The sequence below is a fragment of the Mustela nigripes genome, chromosome 13 (assembly GCF_022355385.1).
Source record: "Mustela nigripes isolate SB6536 chromosome 13, MUSNIG.SB6536, whole genome shotgun sequence".
NCBI lineage: Eukaryota > Metazoa > Chordata > Mammalia > Carnivora > Mustelidae > Mustela > Mustela nigripes.
In genome coordinates this window covers 24,333,050-24,358,642 of record NC_081569.1, presented here as the reverse complement: position 1 = coordinate 24,358,642, position 25,593 = coordinate 24,333,050, and the positions used below count along the sequence as shown (strand labels likewise).

The 25,593-nt window shown below is 37.5% G+C and overlaps 1 protein-coding gene across 2 annotated transcripts in view; it reads left to right on the top strand.

Annotated features, from left to right (window-relative positions):
• Positions 1–25,593, top strand: part of GABRB3 (gamma-aminobutyric acid type A receptor subunit beta3) — a 224,126-nt gene that overhangs the window by 178,257 nt on the left and 20,276 nt on the right. For both annotated transcript variants that reach the window (XM_059371734.1, XM_059371733.1), the window contains exons 5-6: positions 2,192–2,274; positions 4,898–5,035. In XM_059371734.1, the coding sequence (XP_059227717.1) occupies positions 2,192–2,274; positions 4,898–5,035 (221 nt within the window). The remainder of the gene's footprint in view (positions 1–2,191; positions 2,275–4,897; positions 5,036–25,593) is intronic.

Below are 25,593 nucleotides of genomic sequence, written 5' to 3'. Positions count from 1 at the left end.
TCTTGCTTATGTGCATTTATTTTACAGGCAGCATTGAGAATGAATAAGAAAAACAAACAGAAAATAGTAGTCTCAGTTATTGAATTTGTTCAAGTGAATTGGTACCAAAATATATAGGAACTTTTTTAAAATTTGAAGATTTCCAGTAGAGATCTGTTTTTCTTTTCTTCATAAAAATTCATAATTTTAACAGAATCTTATTCTAGTTTTGCCTTATAGAGATCTTGTATGAATGTTGGGTAGTCAATATGCCATAAAACATGCCAGAATTTTTAAGTGTGAGGCTGGTTCTTCAGTTAGCTAGAAAGTCAGATGCTTTAGAAAAGTACACCAAAGAGCTAGGTGTCGACTTTGGATTATAGAATGTAATCCACTCCTTGGAGTGACAATTTAAAGTGTTATGACATGTGGAAAGGACACACTTTCTCCATTCATATGGGTCTCACAACATATGTCTGCATGGCACTTACATACCATTTGTAGAGAATAATTTAATATTTACCCATAATTGCAAATATGTTAACATTTTCCCTTACTGCTCTTCTTAGCCAATGAAAAGTAGTACTTTTCTCAACCTGCCACTTATCCAGATGCTAATAGAAGGACATCCTTTACTACTGCACTTAGGTTAAATGAGACAAGCCCAACAGAAGTGGCACATGCCTGGTGTTTTACTGGTGTTTTGGTTAAAATCTGCTGATAGGAACAGAACTTGTTCATGCTGCCCAAAGTAGGAGAAGGTCCATTGTGAATATTCATATGGAAGGCTGTCTAGAGAAAGCTGAATACTGACCTTCAAGAAAGGTGGAACATGAAAGGTGGTTGGGAATTCAAGGTAAGTCTAGGGATCTTAGGAGGAGACATTCTTACTTCATTCTTATCCAACACTGAATGCATATAGCCAGGGCTGCCAGTTACGTACTTCCACATAAGCCATGAGAATGCTGTTCTCAGGTGCTCGCTTCAGCAGCACATGTACTTAAAAAAAAAAAAAAAAAAGCTGTTCCCTGAGATATGTGGTACATACACTGCAAGGCCATGTTCTGTGGCTCAGCCATAGTGACCGCTGTCTCTTCAACCATCCAATTTGCATTTTTCTCTACCTCTTATGCTTTCTCACGCCTCACTCTCCAGTTGGAAAATGACATTTCAAGCCTCTGATTCATGAGCTTGCAAGGCCATCTCCATTCTTGCTCTGTCTTTAATTCACTTACCTGGAAGAGAATCCCTTTAGCTCCATTTTGCCTTTTAGGTCAGGCTGTACCATGGATTCTTGATCAAGTAATGGTTGACTATCCTTGAATCAGGGCCCCATCCCAGTCCTGTCAGCTGTAACTGAGGTGGAAAAGGGGAAGCATTCTAGAGAAAAATAGTATAAAACATAGTGGCTTAATTGCATTTCAAAAGAGGCTATGTGTAGGTTGGTTTCCCTAAAAGGCTGTACATAGAGTAGGAAATAAACTTGACATTTCTAGAAGTGTTGTTTCTTAATGGACAGTTGATTTAACCATTGCATGGTGGAGGCTTCACTGTCCTTGAGCCCTGATATAAGTTCTTTCCATGGCTGCAGCTGACCCCAAGGGAAGCTAGCCCCCTTTATTTTGATTCATAATCAATAACCTGGAAGCCAAATATTCTCTTTGAAAAGGTAGATGATTTCATGGTGAGAATCTCAGGGGCTTTAGGATCCAGCCCAGCAGACAACGATGATAAAAAAGGATGAAGCAGAAACTTGGCCAAGAGTTCCAAAGTGCAGCCTGTGTAACTGTAGCTAGTTAGACACTTCACATGGAAAAACAAAGAATTCAGTCTTGATTTAATCAGTACTGTCACCACACATAAGTTTTCTCTGTGCTATAAGGTTAGAGAACCACTGAACAAGGAGGCAAAACAAAACTTGAAGACAAAAGTTTCCTTAGAAACCCTTTTATCTGCACTTGTTTAACCAAAGTCAACAAGGCTACATGAATAATTATATCAGATTTAGAGGTTTTTTGATTGCTTTTCTTGACAAATCTGGACTATCAGGTACTCAAAATTTACTCAGTATACAATATGGAATATAGTTAATCAGGTATATCTTGGGGAAAAGGGGTCCTATATGGGGGCTGCTCATTGTTTGACTGGAAGGAGTTTTCCTGATACATGTCTGATCTCATCTTTACTGTCTGCCCTCGTCTGTGTGTTTCAGAATCACCACAACTGCAGCATGCATGATGGACTTGAGAAGATACCCCTTGGATGAGCAGAATTGCACGCTGGAAATTGAAAGCTGTGTGTATCTGTACTTCTTTTTCACTCACTGTTTTTCAGGCCTGGCTATTATTTGGCATCTTTTTCAAGGCATATGTCATTTTCTGGACATAGTTTTTAACCATTTTAAAGAGGGGAGGCTTAATCCTCCACTCTGTAAATTACACTGTCATGAGAGAGACAGAGACAGAGACCCGGCATCAAAGAATTCCCCATTCTAATCTGATTAAGAGAGTATGCTTGCTGTGCTGAAATATAAGAAAACAAACATTCCTCATCTTGGTCCATTCAATGAGAAGAGAACAAACACTGAGATGCAATTTTCTCACAATATGCTTCATCACACATGAGTGGCTGTACTCCTGGGAACCTGGGCAGTTGGAGTAAAACTCATTTCCCATCAGGAACTCAGCTTCACAAGCAGGCTATTCCTGCATTTTGGCAGTTTTCTCAATTTGAAGAGTATTCAGATGGCTTATTGATAATTCAGTGTTGAGTACTTCTTTGTGAGGGACGAGAGCTGCATCTTTATTACTTAACAAACAGGTGTCCTGCCAGCTACCTGAACTACATCTCCTGGCATATCCAGATGTTGCTGTTTTTGTCGTCACTCACCTTAGTCTATCATAGATTGGCTTATAATTGGCCTAAATTGGATTTAGTCTTATCTGTATTTATATGGATTTCATTAAGGGGGATGGCAAATGACTGCAAATGTTACTCAATGCATTTGTGGGGAGAAGTGAGTGTCTTTGTGAGTAAACATACTGGGAAGCTGTGGTGGGTGTAGGTCAGTTTTCATCCCATATAGAGCTGGCTCCACAGAGCCCCTCACTTCCACTCTACATCACTGTCAAGTTTTCTGAGAACTGTGCTTTCAGAAAAGTGAGGTACATGGAATCATGTCAAGTGATGCATGGTGGAATCATCTGGGGAGATTTAGCATGGAGGACAGAAAGCTCAGGGGAAGGATGATGATTTCCCCATAGTGAAGACTATCTTGAAAATTAAGTGGATTCTGTGTGGCCAGAAGGTAAAACTCCCAGTGAGGTGAAGAAAGTTTCTGGAAGGCAAATTTGGGACCTAAGTAAGGAAGCAGCTTCTACTACAAATGTATGAACACATAGTGTGTAGTCTCAGAGAGTACAGATTCTGTTACTGTGACATTTGTGCTGAGGGGGATGATGGGCAGGAAGGTCTGGTATCAAAGAGATATCCTCAGAAAGTATGAGGCCATTGTCTTCAGAGAATCCATAGTTAAAGCCTTTGAGTGGAAGTAGGGATTTTCTGGTGAGCTGACTACACACATATGCAAAAGGTTTTATTTAAGTGAAGATGGAAATATGGGGATGTGTGAGCCCCTACCCATGGGGGTGGGTAGGTAAGCCCTGGGCACAGTATGCTAGTTTGAACCACAGCCAGAAGACCAGTGGGTACTGGGCTCGGTAAGTGAAGGAGAGAGAGTGGATGTATTCATGATACACAGAGAATACTATAGATTCTTGGCATCCTTGTAAGGAGTTTGAACTTTATTGGGAAATGTGAGGAGTTTAAGCAGAGGAGTGGCTTGATAAAATGTGTGTGTTATGAACAATTGCCATGCCTGCCAGATGAGAATGGAATGTAAGAAAGTCAGAAGGAAGGGAGGAGACAGAAGCTGGAACCACCATGATGCAGTGAGAGAGTATAACAGATGGGACAAGGGAGATGACATTTACCATGGAGAACAGTCATCTCCAGAGCTTTGGTCTGTCTGTCAGATATGGAGTGTCTGCCTTGCATCGTATTACACATTCAAATCAAAAAGTCCCTTATACTAATAGGGTATTTTTCTCTAGGTGTAAATTTTAATCAGCCTTACCGACAAAGTTGACCTAATCCTTTAGAAGACTCTAGGTACTACAAGAAGTACCAGATTTTATTGTCCTATTTCCTCATTCTGAAGAAGCATTGATTGATTGATTACCAAGTGAGTAATCAAGCCCATGCTAAGAGCTGGGCTTGGAGCTATAATCCAACTAGTAAACACTCCTCTCTTTAAGGCCAAGAGTATCCCAACAAAAGACATTTCTCATGATGGCAAACCTCATAACCTGATGAAGCCACCCAAAAATGCTGAGGAGAACACTATTTTGCCCTGAGAGTTTCTGATGTTATCAGAAACTTTGTCATCAGACATTGATTGGTTAAATCCACCCTTAGTGTTTTAACGTTTCTGTAGCTTTTCAGAGTTTCCTTTCTAGAATTCTTTATATTTTATTTTCTGTTTTTTTTTTTCCTTACAACCATCTTTTCCAGTGGTGTTAATATATATTTTAAATTCATTTCAATGCAACCACCTAGTTCTCTGTGATTAGGATTTGCAAACAAAACTCTGGTCAGAGCATTCACCCTCCCCAGTTCCTCTACTTTTCAGCCCCAGGGTGGTGCAAATCAGACAGCACAAGTAACCAAAAATATTCAAAAGTTAGTTCTCTGATGACACTTTTTCTTATGGACAAGCACATGAAACAAATCTACTTCATATTCTACAAATATGAGCAAGCTGTTTTTCCATTTTATTAGTTACAGTTTCTTCAGCCTTGCATGTAAACAAAATGATGATTCTTCACTTCTGCCATGTCCCTGTTTTCTCTCCTGGCAGATGGCTATACCACAGATGACATTGAATTTTACTGGCGTGGCGGCGATAAGGCTGTCACTGGAGTGGAGAGGATTGAGCTCCCACAGTTCTCTATTGTGGAGCATCGTCTGGTCTCAAGGAATGTTGTCTTTGCCACAGGTGAGTCTTGTGTCCTCTTTCTGGCTGATTAAGCAGTGATGGTCTTTTAATGAAACTGTACAACTGAATCACAACCCTGAGTCACCCAAAGATGTACCGCCATTGATAATTGATCATCTTAGCTACTCCTTTTTTTCTGTATCTAAAGGGATTGATAAGCTTTGACGGAAAGGAAAGATCACCTGACAAGGAGAGGCACTAAAAGGCCGGTTATTGAGAAGTTAAAAACCTAAGGGTAGATTTAACCAACCCATGTTTGGTAAGATAAGAAACTCTCGTCTCTGGGCACGTAGGAGGCCATTGATGGCCTTGGAGGCAAACAAGAAGGAAGGAGGAAAGGAAAGAAAAAGGGAAGAGAGGAAGGGAGGGAAGAAGAAGGAGGAGGAGGAGGAAGATCTGAGGAAGTGGTGCTATTCCCCTCCCAGAAGTAAGAGACGTTCTCCTCACTTCTCGGGTAGCAGTCAGCTTGGGTGGTCCAAGAAGTTAACCACACCCTCAGTTAGTGATGCCTATTGGAACAAGATCATCCTCTCTTAATACTATCTGGTTAAGGTTGCCCTGGCCTTGGTTCCATTGTCATCTTCATTTCAACAGTCTAAAGACTGAGAAGGTATGTTCCGCTCTCCTGTCTGTCCTTCTGAGGCTTTATTAAATTACAATTATTTGCATTTTAATTTGTGCAGTACTTTCTTGCTATCTTTGCATTCCTGCTGAGTGCCATATACTACGATTGAGACAATAAATAAAAGTGCTTTGTAAATTGTCAAGTATTATAAAGACCACAAACCCTGGGTTGAAAATGCTAAATAGAGACAGAGCTGGAACCTCCCATCTTGGCTTTTTCCTGTTGATATAGGTTGAACATGATAAGTAGGTCGCAGTTAGCTTTAGTCCTGTGAGGGCATTCATGAAGCTCAAGGAAGGCCTGTTCTCTCTACCTGTTGCCTCTGACTGGAATGCCTGTGACCCACAGTCACCTGCTTCCCCTTCACCTGGTCACCTCCAACTCATTCTTTAGCTTAATCTAGATGTCATTTCCTCTGGGAAGGCTTTTTGATCCTGGCCTACACATCTACACTGCTAACCCAGGTTCAGTTAAATGGCTACTCTGCATTCCCATGTACTGCACTGACCTTTTTCTAGCTCTGCTGTGCCTCTCTCCTCAAAAGTACATCTCCATTAGGAGGCATCTGTCCTGGTCATGGTTTACCCCCATCTCCTTCCCCACCTTGTGTAATGCCTCACATATCCTAGGCATGCTACAAAAGTCCCTGCATAAGTGAACAATGATTCAAAGTGTCGACTTCCCTCCTCTCCACCCCAGCCTCTAAGAACCACTGGGACATGCCAAGTATAGACAAAAACCTGAATGTTTAAGACACCAGTCAGGTCCATTTTGATGCAATGCCACTTAATCCTTTGTTGCAAGAGGTGCTACAAATATCCCTGTAAATCTCTAGAGGCACTCATCTTGATGAGAAGTAAGATCCAGCAAGTACATGGGCTTATGATTTCCCAGTTTCTACAACCAAGAAACTTAGCCTGTGATGAACTGGATAAAATGATTTTTCTGCTTTTAGCATCAGGATTCAAACTCCCATGCTCCAGGTGATATGAGCAAAAGGTCTGCTCCAAACACAAGGGTAGTTTTCTCATGGTGGAATTAAATGCCGTGCCTGCCTTGGTCTTGAAAATTGCTATTGTGGCCATTAGTATGCAATCTCTTAACTGCATTTTCATGCAATCTCATCAGAAAGTTGGATGAGGTATAGGTGGAGGACGCAGGGTTTCCGTAGGAAATTGCAACCAGTTAGAATGGCCTTCCTGAATCCTCTACCACAGAACCACTCAGGGGCAACTCTTTTCTAAGTGCAGTCTTTGTTTTTCTTTGATGTATTTATATGGTAAAAAATATCTCAAACATATCTGGAAAAATAGATACTACGGGTGTGGGGGATAATATTTAAACTATGCATAGAGCCATCGGCCCATCAGAATGTGGTGCAATGTCTTCTTCCTAGTGCCTACCAAGTTCTGGCAAGGTATAAGCCAAGAGTTCCATATCAGCCAGGTACAAACCTCCTAACCTTCAAAGAGGTTTATATTATATGTCAACTACACTTCAATAATAACTTTATTATAAAAGGTTGCAGTTTAAGTTATTCTAATTGACCTGTTCATGAAAATTGGCACAAGCCACATTGCTTAAAATTTATTTTAAAAATTGAATATTACACTAATTTTTCCCCCTTTCCATAAATGTTCTGAATTAATGAGATTTTGATCAGTCAACTGGATTAAAGAATTCTGTACCCTGATAGAATTCTCAAGAAAGGGAACAAATGCTCTGGAGGTTTATTTGGACCAGGCAGAGTCCATGACGAGGATTTAATGTGATTGTTTCCACCTGTCCTTCAGCCTGTTGGTAAACACAGGGCAGCCAGACGAGTCTGCAGGACAATGTGTAAAGGCAATCCTGGTTTCAGGAACTGAGTAAGGCATATGGAGTGCAAAATTTCAGATGTTCATTTTCAGTATCATGGAAGTGAAATTTTGTGCTTTACCTCTTTGCTCTTGTCCTGTCCATTTGGGGACCTTGTAGAGACTCTTGCTGGTCCATCCCCAGATTAACATGGGGTTGCAGGCTACAGGGAAGAGAACACATATAAAACCAAGTTATGAATATTCACTCAGCAGTTGGCACGAACTAGAAGTGGGGCTAGGTCCAGCATCAAGGAGAGAAACAAGGAGAGTCTGGTCCCCTGGGATTTCTCATTGGATCTCCATGTTTCAGTGATGTTCTCCCCAATGATGTCACATAGTCCATTATGTAGAGGAGCTTTTAGCGGGAACAGAACTCAATGAAACATGTTCAAGAGATGTTACGTACAGAGTTTAAAACAGACACTGGAGCCAGACTGTTGGAACCTAAGTCCTAACTGAAACTTTCAAGCAGTGTGACCCAGGGAAAATAGAGATATTAGTAATATCTATTTGGAGGCGCCTGGGTGACTGTTTGTTAAGCGACTGCCTTCAGCTTAGGTCATGATCTGAGTCTTGGGATCGAGTTCGGAGTAGAGTTCCCTACTCAACGGGGAGTCTGCTTCTCCCTCTGACCCTCCCCCTTTTTATGCTTTCTCTCTCTCTCTCAAATAAATAAATAAAATCTTTAATAATAATAATATCTATTTGGTTGGGTTTTGAGAGGACTACATGGCTTGTAAAACAAGAAGCCTAGAATAGTATCTACATTTAGCCCTGATTAGGTCTCATTAACTAAGATATGTGGGATCAGGAATGAGGCATATTCTGAGGGGTCTGATAATAGACCCTCTAGCAGCTGACCAAATCTTTGCATATTAGAAAATTTATAGCATTTTCTCCTGGACTATTGGACTCCTAATGGCATATTGGAGGGTTTTAAGAGTGGGTGTTGTCTTGGATTTATATTTGTATCCCCATCTCAAGCCCACTCAGCAGTTTGAAAACTGAATGGTTATTGAATTGAGGAGAGAAAATCGGACCATCATTTCTGAGTATGTACTGAATTGTAATCAAATGAGTCATTTCTCTAAGAGATATTATAAAAAATTAATGATATTATATATTCAAATATATATTTTTTAAATTGTACCTGGGAGGAAATTGAGTACACCATTGCCTAGAAAGAGGGAGCGGTGTTCCATAAGTGTGTTTTAAAGACAACAAAGAAATGACTGAGATCATATCGACAAGTAATTATGCAGTTCCTCCCAGGATTCAACAAATGGTTTTTGGGAAAATCAACCCCTTTAAACTGGAGAGAAAATGAAGCAAGACCGCATTACTCTAGTTTCTAACCACAGCGGCATGCTATATTATAATTTATAGCACCTTGTTTTAAACATTTTTCACTAATGTCCACTGGAGACAAATAAATTAGCAAATAAATTAGCTCAAGTTAAAGGTTAGGAAAACAGAATCTCAAGAATAATAATAATTTGACCAAATTTACATGGTAAAGCTAGAAAGGATAGTGATTAATTCCCAAGTTTCCCAAGAAATGGGAACCTATAATACATTTTTTATGAAGATTTTAAAAGCTAGTCTTTTTATTCTTTAATTTAAATGATCATTTTCTACGCTTTTACATATTAGCATTGTAAGTGTTGTTACAAAACAGGTGAGTACATTGTTGAGATGACAAATAATGTCCACAGTGCCCATCTTTAGAATCTGTGCCATCTCTCTTTGACATGCCTATGCTAACGGGCCATGTGTTCCTGATGAACAGTGCTTTATTCAGGTCTCTAAAAACTGGTATTGGGGAGCACCTGGGTGTCTCAATCATTAAGCATCTGCCTTTGGCTCAAGTCATATCCCTAGGATCCCTAGAATGCTGGGATAGAGGCCCATGTTGGGCTCCCTGCTCAGTGGGGAGAGCCCACTCACTCTGCATGTATGTCCTCTCTCACTGTCTCTCTCTCTCTCTGTCAAAGAAATAAATAAAATCATTTTTAAAAAATGAAAATAAAAAAATAAAAACTGATGTTGGGATTGGAGGCCTCCAAATTCCTAATCCAAGACCCTAAAATTGTTTTACCCAACACCCAGAAATCTTTGGTGACAAGAAACGTGCCTCTGGCTTCCTGTTCACAGGCACTTTGCTGCTAGATTCATGGCTGAGCAATACTGTTTAAATGAAGCCATTACCCAGATGCAAACACTTTGATGCCTGGCTCTTGCCTGTAGCATGGGATTCAGGCTCCTTCACCTTCAAAATAAATTATTCTCATTAGGCTTATCTTATGTCATTCACTATTTCAATCTACTGGATTTCTTGGGAAGTCTTGGAACTGTAATAAATATTTTTTCTTGATCCAGAATTTTATTTAATTTTTTTTTATTAAAGTGTAGTTGACATACATTGTCACATTAATGTCAGATGTACAACATAATGATTTGACAACTCACTATACATTATTCTATGCTCACCACAAAGTGCAGCGGCCATCTGTCACTATACAGTGCTGTTATAATACTGTTGACTATATTCCCTATGCTGTACCTTTCATCCTTCCGACTTTTTCATTCCATAACTGGAAGTGTGCATCTCCCACTCTCCTTCAGCCATTTTGTGCATCCACTAACCCCTTCTCCTCTGGCAACCATTGGTTTGTTGTCTGTGCTTAATGTGTCTGTTTACTCTTTGTTTTTTTGTTGTTGTTGTTGTTGTTGTTGTTCATTTGTTTTATTTTTAGATTCCACATATAGGTGAATTATATGGCATTTGTCTTTCTCTGTCTGACTTACTTCACTTAGCATTATATCCTCTAGGTCCATCCATGTTGTCGCAAATGTCAGCATCTCATACTGTTTAATGAAATAGTTTATAAAGTGAGTACTCGAGTTATTCTTTGGCACCTATAATCTGTAGGATGGAGGCAAACCTGAAAACATGCATGAGTAAGAAAAAGGAGGCTGATTAAAAGGGATACAGAGAGACAAAGAGAAACAACGCAAGAACGATCCTCTCCCTCCTGCGACTCGTTACCTAGATATGAGACCAAATGGCATTTTCGTTCTGCTTTAACCATTAAAGTAGAACATGTTTTCAGTATAGTCAATGTATTTCTATTTAATGTGGTATCTACTTCTGTAAGACACAGTAGGGAATCTATGGTAGAATTTCAGGAAATTCTTCAGTAGAAGACGTATTTTTAAAATAAGTAGAAATATATTAGTTTTTGAAATTTTTTTGATTGAAATCTGAAAAGATATTGTCCTTCTATATAAGACTTTAGGAATAATGTAAGAAATTTTTACTGACCTTAACTTTTAAACCTTCTCTAGGTTGATAATCTTTAATCATTTAAAAGTTGGGGTCTAGGGACCACTGGGTGGCTTAGTCAGTTAAGTGTCTGCCTTTGGCTCAGGTCATGATCCTCAGGTTCCTGGGATCAAGTCCCACATCCAGCTTCTTGCTCAGCTGGGAGCCTGCTTTTCCCTCTGTCTGCCACTCCCTCTGCTTGTGCTCTCTCTCTCTTTCTGATAAATAAATAAATAAAATCTTTGAAAGTTGTAGTCTAGAAAAATTTTCTCAAAAAACATTAAACAAAGCAAATGTTATATCATTATATTCTAATTACTCAAGCAGGAATTTATTTTTTTTAAAGATATTATTTATTTATTTATTTGACAGACAGAGATCACAAGCAGGCGGAGAGGCAGACAGGGAGAGAGGAGGAAGCAGGCTCTCTGCTCAGCTCTCTCTCTCTGAGCAGAGAGTCTGATGCAGGGTTTGGTCCCAGGATCTTGGGATCATGACCTGAGCTGAAGGCAAAGGCTTTAACCCACTGAGCCACCCAGGCGCACCAGGAATTTATTTTTTTTTTAAGATTTTATTTATTTATTTGACAGAGAGAGATAACACAAGTGGGCAGACAGGCAGAGAGAGGGCAGGAAGCAGGCTCTCTGCTGAGCAGAGAGCCTGATGTGGGGCTCGATCCCAGGGCCTGAGCCAAAGGCAGGGGCTTAATCCACTGAGCCACCCAGATGCCCCTCAAGCAGGAATTTCAATAAAAGATTTTCATTTTTTATCCAATTTCTGTTTAAACATAAATATACATGTGTTACTGAAGTATTTGGAATGTACCAAAAATATCTGACTGAATGTCCTTAGAGAAAACCAATCCCAACTCATTAAAAATATGTGAGACATTTAAGTAAATTGTCAAACTTCAGTTTTAAAGATTTCTAAAAGACTTCAATTAAGCAAGACATTCCTAGGAATGGTTAGAATTTCCCCATGCTTTATTTTTTTATACAAAGACATAGATTTTTTTTCTTTTCTATTTTAATATAGATTTTATAATTTTTCTGTGTAAGCACATATAGAAAGATACTTAAAATATTAATGTAGAGCCAAGTGAATTATCAGAAAGTGAATAATCTTTTTTTCTTTGTATGAAATTATTTATTTTTTTAAATTTTTTAAAAATTAAATTTATTTATTTTCAGCATAACAGTATTCATTATTTTTTCACCACACCCAGTGCTCCATGCAATCCATGCCCTCTATAATACCCACCACCTGGTACCCCAACCTCCCCCCCCCCCCCCGCCACTTCAAACCCCTCAGATTGTTTTTCAGAGTCCATAGTCTCTCATGGTTCACCTCCCCTTCCAATTTCCCTCAACTCCCTTCTCCTCTCTAACTCCCCATGTCCTCCATGCTATTTGTTACGCTCCACAAATAAGTGAAACCATATGATAATTGACTCTCTCTGCTTGACTTATTTCACTCGGCATAATCTCTTCCAGTCCTGTCCATGTTGCTTCAAAAGTTGGGTATTCATCCATTCTGATGGAGGCATAATACTCCATAGTGTATATGGACCACATCTTCCTTATGCATTCGTCTGTTGAAGGGCATCTTGGTTCTTTGCACAGTTTGGTGACCGTGGCCATTGCTGCTATAAACATTGGGGTACAGATGGCCCTTCTTTTCACGACATCTGTATCTTTGGGGTAAATACCCAGGAGTGCAATTGCAGGGTCATAGGGAAGTTCTATTTTTAATTTCTTGAGGAATTTCAACACTGTTCTCCAAAGAGGCTGCACCAACTTGCATTCCCACCAACAGTGTAAGAGGGTTCCCCTTTCTCCACATCCCCTCCAACACGTTGTTTCCTGTCTTGTTAATTTTGGCCATTCTAACTGGTGTAAGGTGGTATCTCAATGTGGTTTTAATTTGAATCTCCCTGAGGGCTAGTGATGATGAACATTTTTTCATGTCTCTGATAGCCATTTGTATGTCTTCATTGGAGAAGTCTCTGTTCATATCTTCTGCCCATTTTTTGATATGATTGCCTGTTTTGTGTGTGTTGAGTTTGAGGAGTTCATTATAGATCCTGGATATCAACCTTTTGTCTGTACTGTCATTTGCAAATATATTCTCCCATTCCGTGGGTTGCCTCTTTGACTTTTTGACTGTTTCCTTTGCTGTGCAGAAGCTTTTGATTTTGATAAAGTCCCAAAAGTTTATTTTTGCTTTTGTTTCCTTTGCCTTTGGAGACATATCTTGAAAGAAGTTGCTGTGGCTGATATTGAAGAGATTACTGCCTATGTTCTCCTCTAGGATTCTGATGGATTCCTGTCTCACGTTGAGGTCTTTCATCCATTTTGAGTTTATCTTTGTGTACGATGTAAAAGAATGGTTGAGTTTCATTCTTCTACATATAGCTGTCCAATTTTCCCAACACCATTTATTGAAGAGACTGTCTTTTTTCCACTGTATATTTTTTCCTGTTTTGTCGAAGATTAATTGACCATAGAGTTGAGGATCCATATCTGGGCTCTCTACTCTGTTCCACTGGTCTATGTGTCTGTTTTTATGCCAGTACCATGCTGTCTTGGTGACCACAGCTTTGTAATAAAGCTTGAAATCAAGTAACGTGATGCCCCCAGTTTTACTTTTGTTTTTCAACATTTCCTTAGCTATTCGGGGTCTCTTCTGATTCCATACAAATTTCTGGATTATTTGCTTCAGCTCTTTGAGGAATAGTGGTGGAATTTTTATTGGAATGACATTAAAAGTATAGATTGCTTTAGGCAGTATAGACATTTTAACAATGTTTATTCTTCTGATCTAAGAGCATGGAATGGTCTTCCATTGTTTTGTGTCTTCTTCAATTTCCTTAATGAGTGTTCTGTAGTTCCTCAAGTACAGATCCTTTACCTCTTTGGTTAGGTTTATTCCCAGGTATCTTATGGTTCTTGGTGCTATAGTAAATGGAATCAATTCTCTAATTTCCTTTTCTGTATTTTCATTGTTAGTGTATAAGAAAGTCACTGATTGGGGCATCTGGGTGGCTCAGTGGGTTAAAGCCTCTGCCTTCAGCTCAGGTCATGATCCCAGGACCCTGGGATCGAGCCCTGCATCGGGCTCTTTGCTCAGCAGGGAGCCTGCTTCCCCCTCTCTCTCTGCCTGTCTCTCTGCCTACTTGTGATCTCTGTCTGTCAAACAAATAAATAAAATAAAAAAAAAAAAGAAAGTCACTGATTTCTGCACATTAAATTTTAAAATATTTTTTATTGACATATAATGTATAATTTGCCCCAGAGGTACAGGTCTGTGAATCATCAAGCTTACACATTTCACAGCACTCACCTTTGCACATACCCTCTCCAATGTCCATCACCCAGCCACCTTATCCATAAGAGTCTCTTATGGTTTTTCTCCCTCCCGATCCCATCTTGTTTCATTTTTCCTTCCCTACCCCCCACAACTCCCTTCCCTGCCTCTCAACTTCCTCATATCAGGGAGATCATATGTTGATTGTCTTTGATTGACTTATTTCGCTCAGCATGATACACTCTAGTTCCATCCACGTTGTTGCAAAAGGCAAGATTTCATTTCTTTTGATGGCTGCATAGTATTCCATTATATATAACTGCAGTTATATAATTCTATTATATAACTGCAATTAGGTCAAAAAGTAGAACCCTAAAATTCTTACTAAGACTTCTCATTTCCTCACCTCCCTCCTTTTCTGAAAGGAAACCAATGTCTTGTCACAGTATAATTAATTTTGTGTGTTTGGACCTTATTTAATGGGATAATACAGTTTGAATTAATTTGCAACTCTCTTCTTTAACTGAACATTATGGTTATGAAATCCATCCATGTCACTGCTGTGCATTTGTTTTCAGTGCTATATTGCTGTGCAAGTAACCACATTTTGTTTATCCACTCTACTGCAGATGTAGGTTTATGACTAATGCTACTATGAACATTATCATACTTTTTTTGTGTGAGTATATGCAAACACAAGTGTTGAGTGTATACCTGAACGTGTAATTGTGAACGTTAATAATTATGCCAAGCTCTTTTTCAAAGGGGTTTTTCCAGTTCACTTTCATACCAGTAATGCACGAGTGTTCCTTTAGTCCCACAACCTTGCTAGCATTTCCCATGGAAGTCAGCTGCTGGGTGTTGGGTGATATTTTGTGCTTTTAAAACTTCCATTTTGGGGCACCTAGGTAGCTTAGTCAGTTAAGCCGCTGCCTTCAGCTCAGGTCCTGATCCCAACGTCCTGGGATCAAGCCCAACCGACATCCAGCCCCACATTGGGCTCCCTGCTCAGAGGAGAGCCTGCTTCTCCCTCTCTGGCTGCTGCTCTGCCTGCTTGTGCGCTTTCTATCTCTCTGTCAAATAAATAAATAAAATATTAAAAATAAATAAAATAAATAAGATAAATAAAACTTCCATTTTTCTGAGTACTAGTGAGATTGAGCACCTTTCCTATTGGTTATTTGGAGATCCTCTTTTGTGAATGACTTGTACAAGCCTCTTGTTAATTAATTATCTGTCATTAACTTATTTGAATTATTTATACCTTTCAGGTGCAAGTTTATTATACATTACAGTATGTTACAAAAATGTGCTTTTTTACATTGAGACATACAGTCCACCTGACTTTCGTGAATGGCATAAAGTATGGGTTGGTATTATTTTCCATAGCTCCGTTGCTTTGCAGCGACACATTTGTCATAAATTGTTTGTATGTGCATAGATCTGCTTTGGGACTATATATTCCGTACCGTGTGTTTATTCATCCATCTTTGTACCCCTTATCTCACAGTGTTAACTAGTGTAGCTTTAAGTAGAGCAGGTACTTTATTTACTCTTCACTGTCAGCTTTCCTGTTTACTCTTTATTTACTGTTGGCTTGATTATTTTGGGCCCTTTATATTTTCTTATAATTTTTATGAACAGATCATTAATTTCCACCTAGAAAATGGTTTGGATTTTTATGAGAATGCTTTAGTTGATTTGGTGAAAGGGCACATTGTTGTAATTTTTCCAATCCGATATATTTTGTCTCCATTTATATAGGTCTTCTTTAATTTGTAGTAATAACATTTTAGGGTTTTCTGAATAGAAGTTTAGTGCATCTTTGATAGATGTTTTATATTTTCTGATGTGATTATATATGATAAAATTTTTATTTATTTATTTATTTGTTTGTTTATTTATTTGTTTGTTTGACAGACAGAGATTACAAGTAGGCGGAGAGGCAGTCAGAGAGAGGAGGAAGCAGGCTCCCCGCTGAGCAGAGAGCCCGATGTGGGGCTTGATCCCAGGACCCCAGGATCATTACCTGAGCTGAAGGCAGAGGCTTTAACCCACTGAGCCACCCAGGCGCCCCTAGATGATAAAAATTTTTAACATTATTTCTTGTTTGTTGCTAATATATAAGAACACAATGATTTCTTATTGAACAACCTTGCTAAAAGTATTTGTTAATTCTGATAATTTATGTGAAATGGTCTTTTTGCCTCTCCCAAACACTGCAGAGACCTTTGTGCATCTTAACTCACCATTTCCTCATTCTTACTTATATATGCTATTATCATACATATTATATTTTAATACACATTTACAACCCTGTATGATGCTATTATTGTTAAATGTTCACTTAGATATAATTATAAATGCCCTCTTTTCTTTGTTATTCATTCTTTCTTTTATCTCCAAGTCACTCTGCCTAAATAACTTTTTTTTTTTCCTGAAAAACATTTTAAAAATATTTTTTTTAGTCTGAGTCTCCTGGTCACAAATTTCTTTTAGTTTTTTTTTTTAACTGTTTATGACCTTATGTCATATATTCTTATATGTTGGTTCTAGAAATTCATGTTGGCATTTCTTTTTCTGCTTGAAGATAGTATTTTATTGTGTCTGGCTTCCACTCTTTCTATTGAGAAGACTCTTATTGATCTAGTTGGTGCTTTCAAATTAATCTGTTTTTCTTTTCTCTCTAGGAAATTTTTTTTTCCACTTTTTTTTTCTTTTTTTAAAATTTCATTGGTATTTATGATGTGCCAAGATACTATTTTCTCTGTAACTGGAGGTTGTAGATCTTCCTGATTCTTTGGCTTGAGGTCTCCTAACACTTCTGGAGCATCCTCAGCCATTGACTTTGCCCTATTCTCTCCTCCATTTTTCTTCTAGGATTCCAATTTTAATTCCAATTTTATAACTCCAACATTGGATTTCCCCCCATATCATCTGTATATCTCCCTTTCCCTTTTGGAAGTTTTCATTTTATTTTCTCTTCATGATTCATTCTGGAATTTTCTTCTCACTTACCTTTCAGTCCAACAGTTTTCTCTTTGTTTATGTTTAATCTGTTATTACTATCCATGGGGAAATTGTGGACATAATTCCAAGTGTATGATGATGTCCTCTTTCCTCAGAAAGGATCTATGCTTACCTCTGTCAGGCAGCTAGAATCATTAACAATCCAGGACAGGTAATTCTGAGCTCAGATCCAGTCCTTGTGTATGTGTTAATCCTTCTGGTTTATCTTTGTTTCTTGGACAGAGCTCTTTGGAATCCCTATTTGATGCTCTCTGTCCCTAGTTCTCTCTTTTAGTCCATGAATCTGTCAAATGTCCTGCTTAGCTTCTCACTTTCCCTTCTAAAAGTACATGTTTCAGCTCCCTGAAATGGGGCTCACCTCTCTCAGTTTCTTTTTTCTCCCAGATCTTGGCCAAGATTTTCACTGACTTGCTATTTCTCCAGTGTCTTCAGGTAGATGTATTTAAATTTTGTCCATTTTCTTCTAGTTGTTTCCAGTGGAAGTGTTACCTATTCTACAGTAATTAAATACCATTGTTTGTTTGTTTTTTTTCTTACCCCTCTTTATTTTTTTAAGAAAAAAGTACACTTATTTCAAAATTTAATTCTTACTTAGTTTGGACTATTAATACATGAGAGTAAAAAAGAAAAAAAAATAGGATACACTTTGCAGTCACATTTTGGAAAATATAATTCTGTATTTTTCCAATAACATTATATAGAGGAAACACTTACCAAAGTCCTTTAAAGCTGAAAGGAGATCTGAGCTCTTGTTTGTAACAATAAAAAACTGTGAGGAAAAAAAAAATAATAAGCAAAGCACTTGAATAGCAGTTGGTAAGGGAAATCAGGTTAAAAGAAACATTGCATTAAATTGATTTCAATAAATACATCCAGCTAATAATCAAAGAGCTCCTTAAATATCACTCGGCACAGGATCACCAGATTGAGACTTCATCTTTTGTATTGGTCTTGAATGTATATTCTGCTGACAAGCAAAATTTGGGATATATATATATATTTTTTTTTTGTCAGATCTGAACTTTACTTCTAACTTTTTGTTTTGTATGAGCTAAAAGACTGAAACTTTTGTTAGATACATGAAAAACACATTATTTAATATGCTGCTTTAACTATCTGATGTTTTTGTTTCTCTTCCCTTTTTTTCCTGGGATATATTTGGACTGATATCTTCTGGCTTTATTTTAAAATGCTTCTGCCAAGATTAGAAGAAAGAAAAAGAGAAGGATTCCAAATTGAATGATAATGAAACATTTCTGTTAAGATATGTGAATTTTCTATCTTTCAAAAATCAATTTTCAAAATACTATTTTGCTTTTCATTAATGATTATGACAAATTACAAGTGTTTTTAAAGTCTGCATGTCACACTTTTAATACATTCATTTCATTTTCTCTAAAGTCCATTCGTGAATTCCATGCTTTAGTAAACTAAATTCCTGTGATCAAGTAATTGTCCATTGGGTCTATAAATAACATCTACTATAGGTCTAGAGAAAGTATTATATGAAATGTTAAAAGAAGGAATTATCATCTTTATCTTATTTATAATATAATTCAACCTTAAATTCTACAGACAAATCTCCATTCTTTTTCCCCATTTATTTTTGTTAGAAGGATCCTAAGAGACAATTCATCTGTGTTTCCTAACCAGACGCTAATCCTTCATCCAAAATCGTGGGCCTAGAGCAAGCTTACTCTCAGTGCTAAATGAGAGCTTAGCTATCACATCTTGTTGTTACGAAATCATTTTCCTTTAAGGGCTCCTGACCCATGAAATGTGTCCTACTACAGAAGCCAGATTTCTTCAGAAATTCATTGCCCCACATCTCCTTTGTAAAAATAATTCTTGGCTACCTTTATCTTCTGGAATTATATTTAAACCTCTAGTACAATTTTTTTTTTAATGCTCAATGATAAAAACTCTTAGATTATAGAATCCTGAACACAGAAGGCATCATAGAGGAAGAAAAGGAAAGGAAGAAGCAACATGTGTTTATTGAATGTGTATTTTGGGCCAGGTAGTATGTATTTTACCTGATATAAATTAAGCCATTTAATATCCAGTAAAATATACATAGTAGATATTCTATTTTCTTTATAACAGATTTACCAAAGTACAATTTAGATACATACAGTTTATCCATTTAAATTATACAATTCAGTAGTTTTAGTGTATTTAGATAGTTGTATAATCATGACTGTTCAGTTTTAGACATTTTTATCAACCCAAAAAGAAACCCTGTACCCATCAGCAGGCACTCCCTATTTTCCCCAACACACTTCCCCTAATCCTGGGCAATCACTAATCTAATTTCTGCTTCTGTGTATTTGCCTATTCTACGTACTTTATATAAATAGAATCATATACTATGTGATCCTTTTGTGATTGGCTTCTCTCATTTAACGTGATGTTTTCAAGGTTCATCCATGTTGTGTCATATATCAATATTTCATTTCTTTTTATTGCTGAATAACATTCCATTGTATGAATATATCATATTTCATTTAATCTTTCATCACTGAGCTGTTTCCACCTTTGGGGTATTAAGAATAAAGTTGCTCTGAATATTCATGTACAAGCTTTTCTGTAGATAAGTTTTCATTTCTCATAGCCAATTCATTAGGATTAGAATTGATGGATCATATGGTAATTAGCTAAGTTTAACTCTTATAAAGAATTGCCATACTCTTTTCCAAAGTGATGTTACCATTTGATATTCCCACATATTCCCACAAGAAATACATGAAGATCCTAATTTCTCCACATCCTCACCAACACTTGTTATTGTCTTTTAAAAAATTAAAACATAGTTGACATACAATGTCACATTAATTTCAGATGCACAGCATAGTGATTCCACAGCTCAATACGTTATACTATGCTCACCACACGTGTAGCTACCGTGTGTCACCATACAACTGTTTCAATACCATTGACTATGTTTCCTATGCTGAAACTTTCATCCCCACTATTTATTCATCCCATAACTGGGAGACTGTATCTCCCACTCCCCTTCATCCATTTTGCCCATCCACCACATTTTCCCTCTCTGGCAACCACCAGCTTGTTTTCTGTATTTATGGATCTGTTTCTGCACTGTTTGTTTATTCTTTTTTTTTTAAGATTTTACTTATTCATTTGTGAGAGAGAGCATGAACCTGGGAGAGAAGTAGAGGGAGAAATACACTTCCTGCTGATCCAAAAGCCCAAATGTGGGGTTCGATCCCAGGTCCCATAGATCACAGCCTGAGGCAAAAGCAGACGCTTAACCATCTGAGCCAACAAAATATCACATCTAAGTGAAATCATACAGTATTTGCCTTTCTTTGTCTGACTTATTTCACTTGGCATAATACCATCTGAGTCCATCCATGTTGTCACAAACGGGAAGATCCTTTTTTTTTTTTTTTTTTAAGATTTTATTTATTTGACAGAGAGAGAGACAGCAAGAGAGGGAACACGAGCAAGGGGAGTGGGAGAGGAGAAGCAGGCCTCCCACCAAGCAGGGAGCTGGATGTGGGGCTTGATCCCAGGACCCTGGGATCATGACCTGTTGAAGGCAGATGCTTAATGACTGAGCCACCCAGGTGCCCCAAGATCTTATTGTTTTTTTTTTTTTTTTTTTATTGCTGGGTAATATTCTAGTGTATGTGTAAACCATGTCTTCTTTATCCATTCATCTGTCAAAGGACATTTAGGTTACTTTCATAACTTGGTCATTGTAAATAATGTTGCACTGGGGTTCATATATCTTTTTGAATTAATATTATTGTATTCTTTGGGTAAATGCTAAGTAGTGGAGTCACCAAATAGTATAGTATTTCTATATCTATCTAGACATCCTAGTGTGAAGTGGTATCTCATTGTGGTTTTGAATTGCCTTTCCCCTAATAAGTTATAATATGTTTTTATATTCTTATTGGATGCTTTCCTCTTTGGAGAAATGTTTATTTAATTCCTTTGTCCATTTTTAAATTGGATTGTATTATCTTATAAACCTTCTTTATATATTCTAGACACAAGATCCATATCAGATATATGATTTGCAAATATTTTCTTCCATTCTGTGTGTCATCTTTTTATTTCCTTGATGGTTTCCTTTGCAGATTAATAATCTATAATTCTGATAGAGTATAACATCTTTTGTTTTTTTCACTTGTGATATTCTTGCTTTATTACAGTACAAGAAAACTAAGGGTATAATAGGACAGTCCGCTTCCAAAAAGAATAGTCCAAACAAACCATGAGGCTGAAACTAGATCCTTTAGACACCCCCACTCTTTGCTTCATAGTCATGTGATACAACATTCTGGTTTTATTGTGGAGACTCAGAAGAATCGTTGCCTATTGAAACAAACTGAAAACAATTTTTTGGAGCTCCAGTCCTGTTTTTCTTCTTTCTTTCCTTCCTATTTCATATATTTCCTTCCCTTCATGGGGTTTTTGAACGTAAAATAATTAAGGGGACTCGTAATGGGAATAAGAGAATTACTAACTCTATTTTGAATTATAACATGAAAAAGTAGATTAGAAATGAATGAGATAGCATGTTGAGAAAGACCGTGCTGACGAAAACCCAAGAGCATCACTGAGAGTTACAAAGCTTCTCAGTCAATGAAGGGAGAGCCCCCTCACAGTGGCCACCTTAAAGAGGGAGAGGCACATGTGTATAGGTCAGCTCTGCCGCAGTTGCTAAAATAGTTTATTACTTTATGGACACATTTGAGTGGATCTCTCTCTCCACAAAGGTGACACAACACCCTGTCCACGTTTTTTATGAGTTCCTCAGCAATATTAATGCTTTAGAGAGCAATATTAATTTAGGCTAGATTAAATATCCAGAGCCTTGTTTTTGGCATAACTTTAGGTGCATCTAGGGAGAAAAGGTTGAGATCAGCATCTTCGATAGATAATTTTGCCAAGGAATTGGAACAATGCACTTGTGTTCAGGGACTGTTCCTCTGTCTGTTGGCTCAGCACCTATTGGGAACCTGACCACATCTGCATTGGCACACAGGCTTTAGGGCTTCTGTGCCTTTCTGTTGTAATTTTTAAGCTTTTATTGCTGTTTTGAAGGCTATATCTTGATGTAGCTGACTCAATACTTCTCAACTTTATTAACCACTAGCTATGATCATGTGGGGAATTTTCCCATAGATACAGCATACATCATGGCTTTTGCCCTGCAGTGTAAGGACTTTGTCTAATAGAGCTATAAGAAGACTTCTGTGTGTTCTTGAGGATGCATATCAAATGGCAAAGGTCTTGGACTCGAACATGTCTCAACATCTCTGAGAATTCTTGTGTTTATTAATACTCTGAGGTCTCTTTCTCATGGCATATTGAAAGACTTTTCTTCATTTGGCCCAGTCTTGAAGGCTTTCCTGCTTCCTTGCTTGAAAAAAAAAAAAAAAAAATTCAACCAGGAATAGTATCTCACTTCAGATGCCATGAAACCTCTCTTGTATGACCAAATCTCATGCTCTATAAATATTTTTGTATCTCCACCATGGTTCCTATCTCTGTTTTACCAAGGTCAGTCTGTATGGGCCTGACATGGATTAATTGGGGCTAGTTGAGAATGTAGACTCTCTTCTTTTTCATCTGTGTTGTCTATTCTATTCACCATTCCCAAGTCTAGAATTATGAAACTGGAATGGATGGGGCATATGGTGAATGCCTAAAAGTTGTTTTGATTTGAAGTGACACTTCAATTTCAATAAGTAGAATATATTTACTGAACAAATACATAAGAAAATGGTATGTTTCTTAATTTTCTAAATTCAGTATTATGAATTCTGTGTTATTCTAAGTTCTGTGTTATATCTTGGCAAATTTTCAGAGATGCAGGTTTTTTTGAAATCAGATTAGTATTTCTTTTTTGAGGTCTACAATGATCTTCTGAATGTTTGACTATGCATTCATGTCATTGGCCTCCAGTTATAGGGGACAAGAATTCCCAACATCCTCTGTCATACTTCATTACTTAGGTATAGATATTTGCCTCTGATGGGAATGGTTTTCCTGAAGACGGTATACTTCGGGAAATACCAAGAAAGTTGACTTGAAAATGCAAAGTTGAGGAAGATGGTAGATTAAATTTTTACTCAAAAAATATTTGCTGCTCTCCCCTGGGAGGGGACTAAACTGTTTTCCAATGACATAAAGATTACTGTAAGACAAGGAAATGTGAGGCCCATTGAGTGTAGCACTTCTCTCACAATATCCAGCAGTGCTCCAGATACAGAACTAAACAGATATGTAACAAAAGAAAAAAATCCTTGTTGTCTGCTACGGAGATCCGGGGATCCTTTTGTTACTGCAACATAAGCCAACCTATCATAACGGATACGGAAACTATTGTTTAAGTATAGTGGCTACAGCGAGACATACCTGAAACAAGAGAAACAAATGACAAGTGATAAGTAAAGCATGAGATTGTCATGAAATTGCAAACTAAGAGCCAACACTGATGTTACTTCAATAAAGATATTGAAGTTGCTATGACATTTCAAACTAAGATTCAATAAAGGTATCGAATGTTTTGAGTATTACACTTGCTAGAAAGTCATGTAAATAAACTAAAGGCTTCTATTTTCATGCATACGAATGTATTTGTTGATAACCTATGATAGTTTAGAAATTTATATAAGCATCACAGTATATGAAAAATACCTCACTTCACAAACTCTGCCTTGGAGACTGTACAACTGATTAAGGAAGATCTTACCTTTCTAAATAGTAATAATTTTAATGAAAAAGAAAATGACTCAGGAAGGTAATGACTTTCATTTGGAAGAAAGAAGAAAGGACTCATGGAAGATACGGCATTTGACAAAGACTTTGGAGTGTGGAGAAGGAAGGGCATTTCATAAGGAGGGAAAAGTGTGTGTGAATCAGAAGGGGCAGGAAATATGGACAATTATTTTGAGGCAGTGAGGAGATTCTTTGGGCTAGAAAATTGTCTGCTTAATGAAGAGATATAGTGGAAACTGAAGTTAATCTGGGAAACATTTTGGAGAAACTAAAATTCCCACATGCATGTTTGAACCTTCATAGAAAGCAGTGAACTATAGAAGATTTGGAGTATGGATTGACAGCGAGTTCCAGGCTGTGCTTCAGGAATGTGTGGATGGAGCTTAGGGCCAAGGATTTAGAGATGAGAAAGCCTACAATGAGGTTCTGAGCCAGCTCAATGGCACATTATGCCAATGATCCATATATACACTGTTTTATAACAATAATAGAATCTATCAAACCTGTGTCAATGGAAGCTTTATTCCATTGATGGAATTGGGAGGATCTGTAGGCTGTTTGTGGAATAAAAATCAATGTACATGTATACTTCATACTGAACACTGAAATAATTCCAACCATAAAAGTAGGTTTGTGGTTAAGCTTCTATTGTGAACTTACCTAAGCCTTAACAACAAGTTTTTAAAATAACAAGGAAAAAAAGGGAATGGATAAATTTTACATATAAAACATTAAAGTATTTATATGTCCCCCACTCAAATCCATTATAAGTTTTAAAGCAAACAACTGAGAAAATGCTTGTAGACAAGGGCTACAAGCCCTTGATACACACAAGGGCTGGTATCAAAAGAACTTAAATGAATAAGTGAAAATGATAAGAGGAACAAAAAAATGAGAAAAATGAATAAATAGTATAATCAGATTATTTATGAGCTTAAAAGCAGAGGAAAGACATTTAGGAAGTATGCAGTTAAAGAAAGTGATTGGAAATGACAATTTTTCCCAAAGAAATTAGCAAAAGTTATTTTTTTTTAAAGATTTTATTTATTTATTTGTAAGAGAGAGAGAGAGTGAGAGCGAGCACAGGCAGACAGAGTGGAAGGCAGAGTCAGAGGGAGAAGCAGGCTCCCTGCGGAGCAAGTAGCCCGATGTGGGACTCGATCCCAGGACGCTGGGATCATGACCTGAGCCGAAGGCAGCTGCTTAACCAACTGAGCCACCCAGGCGTCCCAGCAAAAGTTATTTTTAAGAAATATTATGGAACATTGTAGTGTTTACAAGGTGGAATAGACAGTTTTATAAAGTTCTTATAGTGGTATGTATACTGATATGATTCTTTGGCAAAGTAATTTGGCAATAAGTGTCAGAAGCCTAAACATTGGCCCAGCAAATCCTCTTTTGGCATATCCATCCTAAGGAAGTAAGTCCAAATACAGAAAAAGGACTCTGCACAGGGATAATCTTAAGAATATTATTTATAGTTTTGTAAAAATGGAAATAACCTAAATTTGTAGCATTTAGGAAAATGTATTTATAAACTAGAGTACATATGTATATATTTGAAGCAAAATTTGGAAGATTTTTAAATTGTGTTTACAAATAATTTGAAATAAGTATGAAAATGTTTGTGCTCTGATGACAGTATGCAATATGC